At 42.9% G+C, this 15,458-nt stretch overlaps 1 protein-coding gene across 14 annotated transcripts in view; it reads right to left on the minus strand.

The window, feature by feature from the left end:
• Nucleotides 1-15,458, minus strand: part of baz2ba (bromodomain adjacent to zinc finger domain, 2Ba) — a 68,460-nt gene that overhangs the window by 22,707 nt on the left and 30,295 nt on the right. For all 14 annotated transcript variants that reach the window (XM_086290664.1, XM_086290717.1, XM_086290704.1 and 11 more), the window contains exons 3-8: nucleotides 7,436-7,615; nucleotides 3,578-3,769; nucleotides 3,315-3,476; nucleotides 2,659-2,855; nucleotides 2,344-2,556; nucleotides 1,490-2,116 (exon numbers count right to left, since the gene is read on the minus strand). In XM_086290664.1, the coding sequence (XP_086146790.1) occupies nucleotides 1,490-2,116; nucleotides 2,344-2,556; nucleotides 2,659-2,855; nucleotides 3,315-3,476; nucleotides 3,578-3,769; nucleotides 7,436-7,613 (1,569 nt within the window). In that variant the 5' untranslated portion in view covers nucleotides 7,614-7,615. The remainder of the gene's footprint in view (nucleotides 1-1,489; nucleotides 2,117-2,343; nucleotides 2,557-2,658; nucleotides 2,856-3,314; nucleotides 3,477-3,577; nucleotides 3,770-7,435; nucleotides 7,616-15,458) is intronic.

The following is a 15,458-nucleotide window of genomic DNA, read 5'->3' on the forward strand; positions in this document are numbered from 1 at the left end:
GTCAGAAAATTCTGAAAAATCTGATTTAAAAATTTTAAAGTTTAAAATTTTAAAAAGTCAATGTTCATAAAAGAGGAGATTTTAACTTAATAAAGCATGCTTGGCCAGCATCCACTGCAAACTACTGGCTGCGGAAGTGATCATCAAATAAACCAACACACTATGAAAGCTGGAAGGAAATCTTTATCAACATACGTGCTAACTTAAACTGAAAGGTCTCCTGTGCTTTTACTATAACACTGTAGGATAACAGTAAAACTCCTGCATAAAAAATGTTTTGAATACTTCTGATGGTCAGTATAACTGGCAATTACCCCTTTGTACAAATATCATGATTCACAGTAGCAGCGATGACAATAAAGTTTGATGCAAGCATTTTTTCCTCTCGCCACATCATAAGAGAAACTCGTGACATTCGCACAAAAGATAAAAAAGAAACTTCTGGGTAATAACACGAAATAATTGGAAAAACTAGCATAAAGCTACCATAAAGCAAACACTTTGTGCTAGGGTCTACTTAAAAGAAACTCACATATATTCCAAAAGATATTCCACTATTTGGTGTTTTGCACATGTCAGCCCCAAAATCCTTAGAGTTATTCATTTCGATTGAGATCTAGTGACTGTCAAGATCACAGCATATAATTTCACATCATTTTCATACTCTTCAAACCATTCGGTGATGCCTTCTGTCCCATCGAGTGAGAATTGCCATCCTATTCAATTTGTTTTAATGATGAAAGATAACCACTCACAGCAACTTTGTATTGACTCACAGTGACCTTGACGTGCCCTCTAGAAGGACAAGTGGACCACAGTGCTAGCAAAAACCTTCATACCATAAGAGGCTGAACAGATTCCCTTACTGCACAGAATCAATCCCCGTTTTTTTGTTTTCCTTTAATTTGTCACATTTGTATCCAGATAGCTTAGATGTTTAGTTGTTGTTCTATGACAATCCCAGTGCAAAAGTAAAAAGAGAAAAAGAAAAAAAGTAATGCATCTACTATACAAAACAAAGATGCTGACTGATGTCCATTTGCAGCTGTGAGATTCAGCTCCAGGCCATGTTAATTTTGATGAGGCTGTTTGGCACTTGTTTCCCTTTGATATAAAATCCCAGACTGGTATGTAAGAGAAACTGTAACAGTTATGATTTTCTTTTTAATTGACTGCGCAGCTACACTAACAGATCTGTAGCCGTCTGGAAGCTGTTTGGATTCTGTCTTAAAAAAAATTTGAAAACAGCCACCAGATTTTTTTTTAAAAAGAGAGAGAGAGGCTGGTTATGGTATGGTAATGATGAGGGAAAAGAGATAAACAGAACTGCAGATCTGACTGCGTACTCAGCTCCACTGAATAATGTCATTATTGTCAATTTGTTATTAGTAACTTTGATCAGTAAAGCGGAGTGTGAAGCAATATTTTTCTCACAGGATACTGTGTGCGTAAATGACATTATTTAACTGATGTTATCAGGCAGGCTTACCTGTCGCAGCCTGAACTCATTGATCTGCGCTAGTGAAGCTTCCAAAAGTTTCCTTTTGTTGGATTTGGCGGTGCCAGAGACAGAGTGCTTTGGTGGCTTCAGTGAGGACTTCTGGGAGCTTGTTAAAGATGAGGTCAAACCAAAAGGTTTTGGGGAGGTAGGCATCGGGAGAGTCGAGCGGGGTGGAGAGGGAACTGAGAGAGGCTTAGGGGAGGAGCAGAGGGAGAGGGGAAGGTGCGGAGGGGAGTTGGAGGGCAGCAGCTTGGGAGGTTTGGGCGAAGCGGTGCTGGACGGTGCCTTTGGAGATGTGGTGAGAGCTATGGGGGAGGAAGACGGTGACGACTCCCTGCGGGGTTGAGTGAGGAGTGCCAGGGGCTTTGAGTTGGCAGCCAGGCCAGTGGACTGGATCACACTAAAGTGTTGCTGTGGTCCCTCTGTCCGGGACCTGGAGCTGTGAAGAGCCAGCGGTGAGGTTTGGGACAAGGCGGGAGGAGAGACAGAGCAGGGTAAGGGCACAAGGGTCGGGGGATTGGAGGGGACCTTTTGGGCCTGGGTGCCTTTCTTTCTGTTGGCATCCCCAGAGAGTGGTCTGTCATTCTTTGCAGTTCCAGTGCTGGGTATCAAAACCTGGTGCGGGCATGAAATAAAGAACTGTTTGAACAAAGGCTTTCTCTGTGGTATGTGATAATTTATTTTAATTCATTCAACATTGTGGGCACTATTTTAGTGAATGAAAGCACTGCGCACCAAGTGCAGTCAAGTGCACCATGTGGAGCAGCTGAGGGCGCAGTGGCCTCCTTCTTTTCACCTTCACTTTCCTAATGTTTTTACTCATTTTAACTTTTCCTCTTTACCTTTGTTTTCTTCTTTGTCCGCTTCTCTGTGTCAGACAGTTCGCTGTGTTTGTCCTCCTCTTCGTCGTCCTCGTCATCGTCATCATCGTCTTCATCATCCTCTGCTAGGTCTTCCAGATCACTGCTGAGGGACCCATCACTTGAGCTGTCTGATGATGTGCCTGATTCACTATTGCTCACCACAGAAGTGTCAGCTGTCTTCTTCCTTGGTTTCTGAATTGAGAAAAAAAACAAAACATTGTAAAAATCAGCTTCACTATGCAACACAAACTGGCTTATTTCAAATTAAGGAGTAATTTTGATCTCAGCACTGACCTTCTCTTTAGGTTTCTGAGTCGTCTTTTCCACCATCTCTGTGGGATTGTTCTGAGGGCTGCGACGCTGGCTATTAGCAGGATCTGAATTTTTGGTTGGCTTGGTTGGTGCCTGAACAGGAGCTGGACTCGCAGAAAAGCTCCCTGATTGTGTGACAGGAGGGCAGGCCCCGCTTCCATTCACTGCACCATTCACCCCTAGAAACACAAATTCTGCTGTATTACTAATCAGCTTCATCTCTCCTAAGAACTTTCCAACAAGCGATAATGGAATATGTGGAACTAACAGCAGATTGAAATAAGGCTAATAAAAATATTGATTTATACATGTATCTCATCTAACATGCGAGCTGTGCGAGGCACAAGCCCAACACGAGTGGTTTACATAATAAAAGATAAATTAAAAGATACTGTGAAATTAAAAGAGTGCCAGAAACAGAGATTACGAGAGCGAACATGAGGGAAAGAGCGGGGAGATAGAGGTTAACAGAATCACTAAGTGAGGACTGAAAGTCATTAAATCTGGCTCGAAAAAGAGAAATCTCATCATAGGGCAAAGTGGATTTAGGTTGTGGAGGAAGATGCACAGATAGTGATTATGGGAGGGTTAGGGGGAAGACTGAGCAATGAAAATAAGCTCCCAGGACAGCGCTGTACCTTTAGGTGCAGCATGGCTATTCTTGCCGGGCATCCTGATCGGAACAGGACTGGCGCTGTGATTGGACTGAATGTGAGGGGCGAAGAATGGGGGAAAGCCGATGAAAGAGGGGAGAAAGGCAGCAGCTCCCCGTCCATGGGCTTCGGCAGCTCGCCACCACTCTGTCGGGTCAGAAAGTAGAGGAGAGGAGACGAGAGGAGAAGATTAAAGGTATAGTCCCCTTAACCAACTGCTACCCACAATTCAAATGTCATCCTCTTACCAGAGAGGGCTCCTAGTTGGGGATGGGCAGCCAGAGCAGCTGACATGCCTAGAGAGCCCAGGCCTCCAAACTCCGGCCTGCCTGCTCCGGCAGTGTAGAGGGCTCCAAATGCTGGGTGGTTGACCAGAGGGAAGGCACTTGACAATGTGGAGCCAATGAAGGGCTGCTCTCCTGCTGCTCCAAACAGACGGCCTAAGATAGATCCGAACCAAGAAGGACATGTCCAAATGTTTTAAAGTACACTACAAAAGGGTGTGGATAAGAGCTCAGTGGCACAGTGAAACAAAGCAACAGGTGCAGAAATGTTTTCACCATTTGATCTAATTTTAAGTTAAAGATTGACATGTTCCCTTTACCAGAAACTGTCCTGTAAAAGGAGAAATGATGCACTTCCGCCAGATCTTCAGATGTTAAAATAAAACAAAGTAAGTAAACAGCTGTTAAGAGGACAAGTTGCTAATTCGTTACGGGTATTATTCTGTTCCTGATAGCTGATAGTATTAAACAGCTTTTTAAAGCAGTTGTTTCAGTTTGAGATAGTGACAAACAACTCCTATACGACAGGATTAAAAGATGAATTCCACGCAGAAGAATAAATTTTGCTTTGAAGTGACAAAAATGCTTAGGACTAAATTTTTCTACTTGTACATATTTAATACTTTGTGTTACGTAAAGTTCAATTTTGACATTACTGCACAGCTGGTTTGACAGTTATTTATTACACCTTACTGCCCTACTGTTAGCTCTGTGTATGTTTATTTGCACAGACTGAGAAGACTATTCTCAATTACATCTCTGAGCTCTTGATGTAGGAATCGACAGAGTGTAAAAACTAGATTTAAACAGCTTTTGAAGATGTCGCTTCTTATCCACCTGACTATAGAGGAATTAAATACAGAACAACTGCCTTCTGAGTGTGTGGAAGAATTAACTTCAAGTTTTGCTTTCACAAAGTGCTCGTTGCACCTAAATTTAAACAGCAGCCGTACTGTTTCTGAGCCTGACACACCAGCACTTCAATGTGACTCTCACGCATATACCATGAAACATGCACATTTAGATTACAGACCATGCTGTCATAATCCTATTCTGGCATAGAGCCACTTGTTTATAGCAATTTTTTTTTTTGGTTTAAAATGACTGTCAGAATATGTCACACGGTAACAAAGACTGGATAGTCCCGGTGAGAGAAAGAGGAGCATGCATACGGTGTAAAAAGCTAACCTCCTTCTATTCTTTTGGCATTCAATTTCAGCAGAGAAGAATACTTCATCAACATCATCATCGTCTAGCGTTTTCCTGAGCACAATCATTTCTGGCAGGGGCGACTGCCACGTATTACCTCCTCCCAGAGTCAGATGCAATTTGGTGTGAGCATATTTCATGCAAATTCAATTTCTATTCCAGAAAAGGAGAGCAAGTCTGCTTGATGCCTCTGCATAAGCCAGGCAATACACATGCAAAAAAAAGAAAGAAAGAAAAAAAGGAAGAAAAAGTGATGACTGAAGAAAAGGAAAGTGTTGTGCACAGTGCGGATGAAAATGTCAAACTACTATACACATGCACACAGAAATGTAAAGCAGAGTGACACGGAAGAGGAGTGTTTTCAGAGCTAATGCAGTACATGGTCTATTAGTATGGCCAGTTACATGTGCTTTATAGCACAAAAAAAACAAAACAAAACACTGGAGAAGACTATGAAATGAGTGTGAATCAAATTGTTTGCGCGTATGTGGCCATACCAGGAGAGCTGGCAGGATGAGAGTATAGCCCTTTGTGTTGGTGCCAAGGCCCTTCTCTGCCACAAGACAGCAAAATCTGCCTTTTGAATGGCATTAGAATATGCTGAATATGTAGAGCCCGCCTTGCCAGTGTCAGCTAGTGGATACGAAGATAAACGACTGCAATGCAACCCCCAGAAAGGCCAGCCACAGCATTCGCTTATGCCTGGGGTGCCCACCTCTCTTGCCCCCCCTCCCCCCCGCACACCCCCTTCTTTTCTAGGCAACACAAAGTGACATCTGCAAATGCCTTTTCAATATTAATGCGGGCTTCCAGAAGGCGAATAATTAAATCTAAAAATTTGAATCGAGAAAGAGGCACGGGAAAGACATACCTTGGATTACCTACTCGCTCTTCCTCACCCCCCCCTTTCTCCCCCCCTCCCCCCCTCCCCCACTCCCTCGCCCTCTTTCTCATTCTGTTTCAATCCTTCCTCCACTCTGACAAACTGCACCGCCTGCTTTTTTCATGTTTGGATGCTGCCGAAGGGGGATTAATTTGTTGTTTGTTGCAGTCAATCAAATTTCCACAGACAGATTTAAGTTAATTGCATCCGTGAGTTGATCCCAGAAGGAGAGAGTGCTACAAGCGCAGATCAGCTTTTATTCTCCAAGTGATATCCTCATCAATGACACATGCACGCACACATAAACAGGAGTCCATGTATTTCTTTTTTTTTTTCTTTAACTTTTTCATGCGTTCCTAAGATACTTTTTCGTAAGTGTTTTTGGCACACAGGCAAAGGACGATGAATCGATGCCCGCACAGTCTGTGATGATTCTATATCGGTATTAACATATATTTATACCGATGGTATCTGCTCACAATATACACTTGACATGTTCTTGCTGTTCTGCATGAGAATGTTTTTGCTTTTAATTGTGATTCAAGTTGCTTTACTCCACTACAAGTTTGAGCTAAAGCGCGCACACACTGAACAAGGCGCTGTGTGTGAAATGAAGACGAACTGCTTGCTTGATTTCCCACAAAGCACAGCAAAAGTTCAGAGCTAACAGTCTGCCTCTCAGCATTTCATTTGATGCTCAGTCCAAAATCGCTTATCTAGAAAATCTGAGCACGCGTAATGGCACACAGGGATAAGAGGGATTTATAATGCATAAGAAGGAGACACTCCTAATGGCTTCTTCTTTGGGGCAACATTGAGGATATGGAGGACAAAACAACAGGCTTCATTTTCTATCCTCTCTACTTCTTCCTTTTCTCGTAACAGAGAGAAAACACGACAATCATGGAGAAAGCTAGATATCCTATTCCCTACTCAGTGCGATGGTGGTTTTGTTTGTGCGTGTGTTTGTTTGTGTGTGTGTACATAACAGGCCTACGAAAAAAAACAGCAAAAACAGCAAGACATTAAGAGATGAGGAAAACGAAAGTATGAGCAAATGATTCACTCTCACACAAGGGATATTTGAAAAACACACTGAGATACAACAGATACACACACTCACACCATATATACACACTCCTCTTTGCCTAATGGCTTTGACCAATACATAGAAAGGCGGCTGGATGCTGGACAGGGATGACTAGACACTGAGTGGCTAACAAATGTTAAATCATGCAGGCAGAGGCTCTTTCTCTCTCTCTTTCTCACACACAGACACACACATACACACATGCATCCATGCACAGTGGCGTGCTGAGCCTGACTCCGAGGCAGCTGGAGCCAGAGAGCTGAAGGTTGTCAGGAGACATGGCGAAGCATGTGTGTGTTTCTCACACAAAAGAGCCCCCTAATTGTTTGGGATTCATTAATGCAGCAGCTTTTCAATTGCAACCCAAGCTGTCAGGAAAAAAAAAAGAGAAATCCATGTAACTGGAAGAGAGGTGTATTCACACCGGCTGCAAAATAACTGTGTAATTAACACTGGAAAAAACTCATTTTTCATGGTAAAGAAATGAGAAAGATTCTGAATGCTATCGAGACATGAAGGCGGCCATATTTCGGGGCATCTTGTTATGGTTATGTGAAAACTGTTTGCACCGTGTGTTGGTATTTTTCCTCCTCTGTACGCACGGTTTCAGAGACAGAAGATTGACACAACTGTTTCTTACCAGAGGCGCTGAGGGTGGATCCCAGTGCTGAGGGGCTCGGGGCCAGGCTGCTCTTAGAGTGCGGAGCAGGTGATGACGAAGAGGAAGAAGAAGAGGATGAGGAAGAGGCCGCAGGGGAGGAGGTGCGAGCAGCAGACAGGGTGGGTGCAGGGGAGACCAGCCGCTCTCCAGACTCCATATCTGTCAAACACAATCCAATCAGCAGGGTTACAATAGGAAAGAACACCCACCCGTACACTGACAAACACACACTTAAATGCGTACACACAACTGCATACTGTGCCCCCCTCCAACACACACATTCGAGCACGCCCATGCACAAGCAACCACACACACACACACACCTCCTGACACTTTTCCTTTCACATCTCACTTCCCCTGAACAATATTTCCATTTAGCCATGCTCACTGGCTCCCAGCCTCTATTGATTCAATATGGGGTAGGACGGAGGATGACATGTTTAAGGACTCTGATAAGGGACAACAAAGCAGGTTTCACATTTTGATGCAGGAACATGCCCCTGCTGAGAATCTGTTCCACAGCGGGACGGCCACTTTTTACAAGAAACTTGCTCTGGTGAGTTTGAAGTGGGACAGTTGAAATGACAAAGGTTAGGCAAAATGTCAAACACAACATAGACGAATAACATATTTGTCACTTTTCCTGTCACTCGCGGGGACTCAGAAGTGTGTGCAAACTCACACATGTCTGTACCTGCGTTTTACAAACAGGATCCCTTTACACATCCCTGATAAAAAAATTTTTTTAAAGTCATTCAAATTAAAAGAGCTCTTTGAGGCCTTTAAAGACAGCATTACTCTCTGCCTCCTTTCACTTGGAACCAGAACTAAATGGATAGGCTTTTAGATGATTGGTGCATTAACCAACACGGTAGCTTTTTTCCCATTATCGGTTTCACAGAGTTACCATGCCAGCCATTATCAACCAACCAACAACACAAACCCTCACAAGAAACATTTGGCCATTCTGCAGTCAAATATTTTACTTACATTATTCAGCTCTAATCCCCTTTTGCTTACAACTGAGAACACAATGTGGCTATGCCCACACAACCGCTGACTTGTGGAGGCAAACAAATATAAAACACACACATTGACACACACACACACACGTTCACACATTACAGCCCCCACTGCAGACAGACACACACATACACAAAAATCACCTCCCCTGTCTATCACATCAACCTGACTCTTTTTCTCTCTTCTCTTTTTCCATATCCCTCTGCCTGACACTAATCCAGGACTGAAAATCCCCTTCAAAAGCACAGTTTGCAGATTGTGTTTTACAGGCAGGCTTTGTTATTGTGTCATTACACATAAACAGTCTCTGCCTCCATCTCTCTTTCCCTCTCTCTTTCGCCTTCTCTCTCGCTCCTGCCACCCCTCCGCCACCCTCCCTCCCTCCCTCTCTCCTCTGCAGTGGGAGCAGAGCCACTGATTAAATCTCTGAGACAAAAGCTGCTATCCTCTGAATATCAAGTATCAGCCTTTCGCCAGGAGCAACACTGACAAGAGAGAGAGAGAGAGAGAGAGAGAGACGCGGATGACAAGAAAACCTGCTGCAGTCCACGGGGAGGAGGCTGGTGTGCCATCGGACTTGGGCAGCCATCCCCGCCACTGCTGCAGTGAAAAAGAGGTTGGCTGTGCAAATAAGAGCAAGGTCAAAGGTCCTTCGAATTGTATCTCACGCGAGGTGACAGGATGTGGGTTAAAGAGACAAATTATCAACCTAAACGGGCAGTGAATGAATGTTACATGTTAGTTACAAGAATACGTTTCCAGCTGAGTGAAGATGGGGAGTTTATCCTAATTTCAAACCCACCCCACCCGCACCAAAAGAAACTGTTACCTCTGTGCCACACTTTGTTGCATGAATGGCTGTCACACTCTATGCTCCTTCACTCTGGCTGTCACCTTTTAAATGTCAGGTCAGGGTGTAAAGAAAAAAAAATGGAAAAAGGATTCTTTCACAAGATTTAAAGAAAAAGTGACTTTTCTGTATTTGCGTCTGGCCAAAAAAAAAAAAAAAAAAAGCAAGTATCATCAAAAGTGTTGTGAAAATGGAGAGGAGCTGTGGCCCTTCATAATTATCATAATGCACATGAAAACAAAAGGCTTGTGTCTCGGAGGACGATCAGGCTTACGTGGTGTCAGCTGGTAAGTGAAGCGGATCATTTCCCTACCTTTTCACAGGAAGGGAGAAACATAGACAGAGGGAGGGAAAGAGAGTTTGAGAGATTGAGAAGGAAAAAGGAATAAGCAAGACAATATACTCTGATTTTGTTGTGGGGTGTAGAGGGGGTATGGGGGGAGGTGGGAAAGGCAGAAGAAAGGGAAAGAGTGGAGAAGATGAAGGACAGCCTGTAAACCATTTCTGTCGTTTCTCAATATCTGCACTTAATGCCTCGCCTTGTCAAAATGTGATGATGTGAACAGAATTGATTTCCCCCCCTAACAAACAACAAAAAAGCAATCCCTTCTTTGCAGAGGTGTAAAGCAGAGCTACCCTCCCCCTCATCTCCTCTCATCTCTCACAATCTCTCAAAGGGCCTCTTCCTGGGATGAGAGACGGAAAGAGAGAGAGAGAAAGGACAGCGGGTGGAAAGAAACGACTGCGGGGCGAGTCCATCTTCCTCTGACAACTACAAACTGATCACTTAGAGCAATTAAATCTAATAACAATAATAAGATTGGGCTCAGCAATGTACCACCAAATGCACAGCAACAACAATGATTGCAACAATAATGGAGCGCCAAGGTATTTAAGGATCCAATCCTGACTTAATTATGAGAAATTAAAATGGATTTAGCATCAGAATTAGCTTGATTTTATAGGTAATTAACGGCACACCACAGTGGCGGTATAAGGCAAGCGTTATAATCTCCGTGAACGGCTAAATCAATTTGACTTGAACAACACCAACCAATCAACAGAGAACGCCGCAACCAGAAACAGCAGGTCTCGCAGATGCAAGGAGAGGGAGAATTTATGCTAATAGCTGAACTATGATTTATAAGATGTGTTCCAGCACCGGATTCGCAGTCACGTCCACAAATACAACACAGCACCCAGCTGTCAACGCATGCGGCTAATAGTGGTTAGACGCAGCGGCCCTTCAGGAGATAGTGTAGCTATAAACAGCTCTGCAGTTTTATGATTGCACTTGGCCTTCATATAGGAGCCTTCACACGTCAGTGTGATCTGAAAGGAGGGCGGAATAGCATAAAGGAGAGATAGTGTGAGTGCATTTGGTGGCCCGTGCTGCTCGGTATCGCGGCCTTACATCATGCATTTGTTTTGTGGTGTTGTGTGTCTGTGCTGCGTGTATGTAGCGGTGCTCTGTTACACATGCGGCGGTTTAACAAAAGACTCCCAATGCATGTGCCTATGGAAGTGTTTGTGGGCACGTATGTGTGTGAGTGTGTGTGTGTCGCATCTTCAAACTATTCAACCTCCTGTGTATGTGTGTCTCCTGCCCCTTTTCTCCTCACCCCTTCAATGCACACACAAAACACACACATACGCATACACACAGTAACAGATGGCTGATACTAACTGAGATAATCCGCCAACAGAGTCATCAGCATGGATCAGTGGTAATCAGAGTGTGGACACAATGTCTCTTCTCCAGCCGTAATGGAAGGAGCGCCTGGCGCAAGAGAAGGGAAATGCATTATTCCCCATGATGCCCTGACCTCATTCAAAGACACACACAGCGGCTCCCAGCTCCCTTTCTTTTTTCTCCTCACCATAGACAACAAAGAGTATATCATCGCTGCTTCTACAACATTCACTCTCCCCTCCAGATCTCTCGCTCCCTACCTTTTATTGTGATGTGCAACTGTGTCTAAAGCAGACCTCTGTGTTCAGTCAGCCAAAAAAAAGAAAGAAAAAAATGTCAACATAGCAAGTGTGTCATGATGAAGGTTGTTGGTAACAAAAAGGATTGGAGTGAGTAATCATCAGTTTTACAGTGTTATTTTTTCCTATTATTGCTCAAAACAACCATACTGACTTATCGCACAGCCAGTCAAAGTCTTTCTGAGAATTAATAATGCTTGTTATAAGTCTAATATCAAGACACGTTGGTTATCAGGTAGGGGGAAAACGGCCAGTAAGTAAGTGGTGAATCACTCACTCCAAAAGGCATAGCACACACAAAGCAGTACTTTCTGTTGCGCTAGTGTTCGCCAAAGTGAGATCATTGACACTGTCTGAATCAGCAACAAGATCTCTTATTTCTGATCTTGTGAAGCTGCTGTTCAGCCTCACTGCTTGAACTTCCCATCTGTCCGTGTGTTCCTATAGGTTCGTGTGGGTGTATGTTTTTGTAGGCACGACATGTTCGTATGGATGTGGATGCCTGCGCTTTGCATGCTTGTTGGCAATGAATGCTGACCGAATGCACGCACAAGCTTGCTTGACCCCATTTCTCCTCCCTTTGCTCTCCCCCACCACCACCCCTCCCCTTCCTTCTCCGCATACATACCATCAGCCAGGAAATGACATAATCAGGGATCTTGGCAAAAAAAAAAAAAAAAAAAAGTGACAACCTTTGTCCCATGTCAAACATCAACTCAGAGAACATTTAAAGAGACAGTGTGTACTCTGTTACATCATGGTTTAGCACTGATTGTGTGGCTTTATTAATCAGCTAATTGTTATAGCTCTATTTTACTTGGAGTGTTTTATCACTGAGACACTCCATTACACACACTTTTTTTTCTTTTTTAATTAATGAAGTACAAAAAGTAAAGAACACTGAATAACTGAATAATCATATTAAACTGGTTTTGCACAAAAACTGCATAACTGCATGGTGAACTCACAGAGCATTGTGCCAATGCCTGAAAGGGAGTACAAAGAGACAGCATGCCCCAGTGTGGCCTGTCTAGGTGACAACAACTAGAGTGACTCAGACCCCTCCCTCGGCACCACTCCTGCCCAGTGACAGATGGCAGAGCGGGGCATGTAGGGGATGGGCACCATCTCTCACCCTTCCTCAGCTAGCCTTGGCAGTGGTGCTGGCCACAGGTCTTATTACAGCCACACCACTGCCTGCCTGCTTTCATGTAACACTGAAGCTTACCACGCTAGAGCTGCTTACTGCCTGCCAGGTAAAAAAGGTAATGATATGGTCCTGTGTGTAACAAATGGTAGAGTGTGGCGTGTGACAGAAGAGTTTCCAGACTTAGTATTTACCAGGCCCTGGTGTAACCTCTACACATACGCGCATCCATGCAGTGGTAAGAGGCTTTAGATAAAATATAAAACCAAATGGCGTGCCACACGCATTCTGTATATTTTTGAAATGACAAGAAATCAGCTCTTGCCAAATGGCTTTATTTGCCTTTTCAAGCATAGTGTAGATGCCAAAGGCTGGAATCAACACCCCTACTCACCATCCGTCTCTGCTGGGTTCCCAGTGACAATAATGTGATTTTGGGACATGGTGATGACTCGGTGGAGAGGAATAGGATAGGCTTGTCACTTGTGTTTGATGTCAAACCTATGTGTGACAGAATAGTGTTACTCAGCTCAACCAGACATAGCACTACTCCCATTTCCTGGCCATAAATAGAAGAGAAAGAGATGATAGTGAGTGTGTCTATGTGCAAGTGTTGCAAAAAAAGAGGATAATCTGTGTGTATCTGTGTGCACACAAGCACACCCTTATGCACCATTCTAAGTATCATAAAGTAAGCTCAATAAGAAAATTCCCATCTCTTATGCTCATTCGCATCTGCATCCACCCAAAGCTAATTATTCTCCCCATGGTAACCTAGCAGGGTCTTCACATCAAAAAACCAGAAGTGTGTATCAGGCAATCATCCCTGATGAATCTGCCCTTCTCCCTCTGCTAGCCACTCACACTCATCTGCCAGTCTCAATGCTCATTACTGTTTTTCTGTAGACTGAACCAGATCTGCTCGCCACTGGCTGCATGTGTCTACAAGAATCTATAATGACTTCAGAGGACTTTGGAAGCACAGAATAACAAAAAAAATGCAACGCACATGCACAAACAGACACCCAACAGATGCAGCAGAGGCAAAGTGAGTAGTGAGCCAATGCCTTTTAAGGTTAATTATGATTTAAAACACTTTTTTAAATTACATTTGTGCTAGTTCACCTTTCACTACAGAGCTTTGTATGTAACTCAGTGCACAGCCAAACTGATGATGTGCAAAAAAATGTACCTCGAGGCCTAAAACATTGAGCTCAGATTCTAGAATAACAATTCACTTCACAAAATACATCCTGCATATCAAATCCAGCAGATGCAATTCTCCGGTATTTAAAGAGACCTTTGCAGACGTTTGCACAATTCTGAAGTCGCAAACCATCTCAAAATCTAATAATCATATCTAATTTTTCTCACGAAATTTCCAAAGAGAGCAGTGCAAAAATACTATAATTGCTGTAAATATTAACTTTGATTGTAGTTAATGCCGTTAAATCCTGTGTTTTGAATGCAGAGAAAAAAAAACTACAGCAAAACTGATCCAAAACAGAAGAGCCACAGCAAACCGACGCTGAGTAGCAAAGTATTTAAGCAGAGATTCACCATTTATTGGGCCAGTAAGTGGAATTAGATCAACTGTATTGCATTCTCCGATGATCTGATTGGTCAACATCCTGAAAAGATGTTTCTACCATAAAACGAAATGGTATGTATACATAAAGGACTTTAATTTTATCTGACCTACTTCGTAATGCTAATGCTGCATCCAATAATCTGTCAGTGAAGCGATTGGTGGGTTCCCTGTTTTTACACTTATAAAAATTCATGTATGAACAGGTCAGGTTTGCAGGAGGATCTCTTCTTCAAACTTAGCATGATCCCAGCTCGATCCACACTTTTCAAGGTACAAGAAACAGCTGAACACAGTCTCACAGTGACCCACCCCCCTTAGTTTTTGGGGGTTTTTTTTGTTTTCCAGATTTATTTACAAACCTAAAGACACTTTACATGATAGAAATGGGAGATATTGCAGTTCATTTTCACCTGGACTGAGATGTCTAGCCTCCATTCAATGCTTTAATATTAATTATTATGAACAGAAAGGTCACAAAAATGACTGCAAATGCTGTCAATTAAAACTTCTAGAACAAAAATCAGAATCAACCCAGGAAATTGCAAAGGCTGTAAAATCTAACATCCAGTCATTTTTCTTTAATCTTAACAGACACTGTGTCAATAGTGCAATGTGTAATCTCCCTCAGACTAAGTTGATCAGTGCAAGCTTTGATTCTCTGTTTTGTAATGATGGCATTCCTCAATAACATGTGATGTAATGGCTTAACTGAATCCAAAATGTAATAGATGAGATTGCACGTATTTTAAAAGTGTACTATTTCACTGATTTGTTGCATGTTGTTGAGCTCATGTTATGTATGACACCAGTGATGTGAAATGACACACAATCTATGCCATAAAACAAGGTTTACCCACATTGACTACTATTTAACTGACAAAATCTTAATAAGACAAACGTACATATTTAAATGAATGCAGGAAATAATTTTAACTACCAGGAAATAACATCAGTTATTAGAGAATAGCAAGCAAAAAAGGAGCGCGTGAGAGAGAAGAAGATGGGGGGAGGAGAGAAAATGAGCGCAGTACTCCAGATATGCATAATGCAAATGACATGCATGTCAAATAGCAAAACAAACTGACAGTGACAGAACAATGGAATAGCCAGAGAGCGGCCAGTCGTGCTAGAGCAATTGTTTGAGGCCCTCCTGTCCATTTCCATGGGAAGAAAAACATTTAGAGTTCTGTTCGGCTGAAACTTTACTTGCAAGAGATAACTGATATCACTGTGCAAATGTGACAGAATTCGGATAAGTGGTGCGATGGCTGGAATAGCTTATCCAAGACTACCAGTCACTTTTTTTTTTGTTTAATGCTGCTACTGCAGCACATAATGTGTTATTTGACAGAAATGAAAAGACATGTATAGTCACAAACCCTAATTTTTCACTCTTCCT

Source organism: Aulonocara sp. 'chitande type north' Nkhata Bay, linkage group LG1 (assembly GCF_057382095.1).
Source record: "Aulonocara sp. 'chitande type north' Nkhata Bay isolate Kocher_YH1m ecotype deep benthic linkage group LG1, A_spYH_male_GT1.1, whole genome shotgun sequence".
Classification (NCBI taxonomy): domain Eukaryota; kingdom Metazoa; phylum Chordata; class Actinopteri; order Cichliformes; family Cichlidae; genus Aulonocara; species Aulonocara sp. 'chitande type north' Nkhata Bay.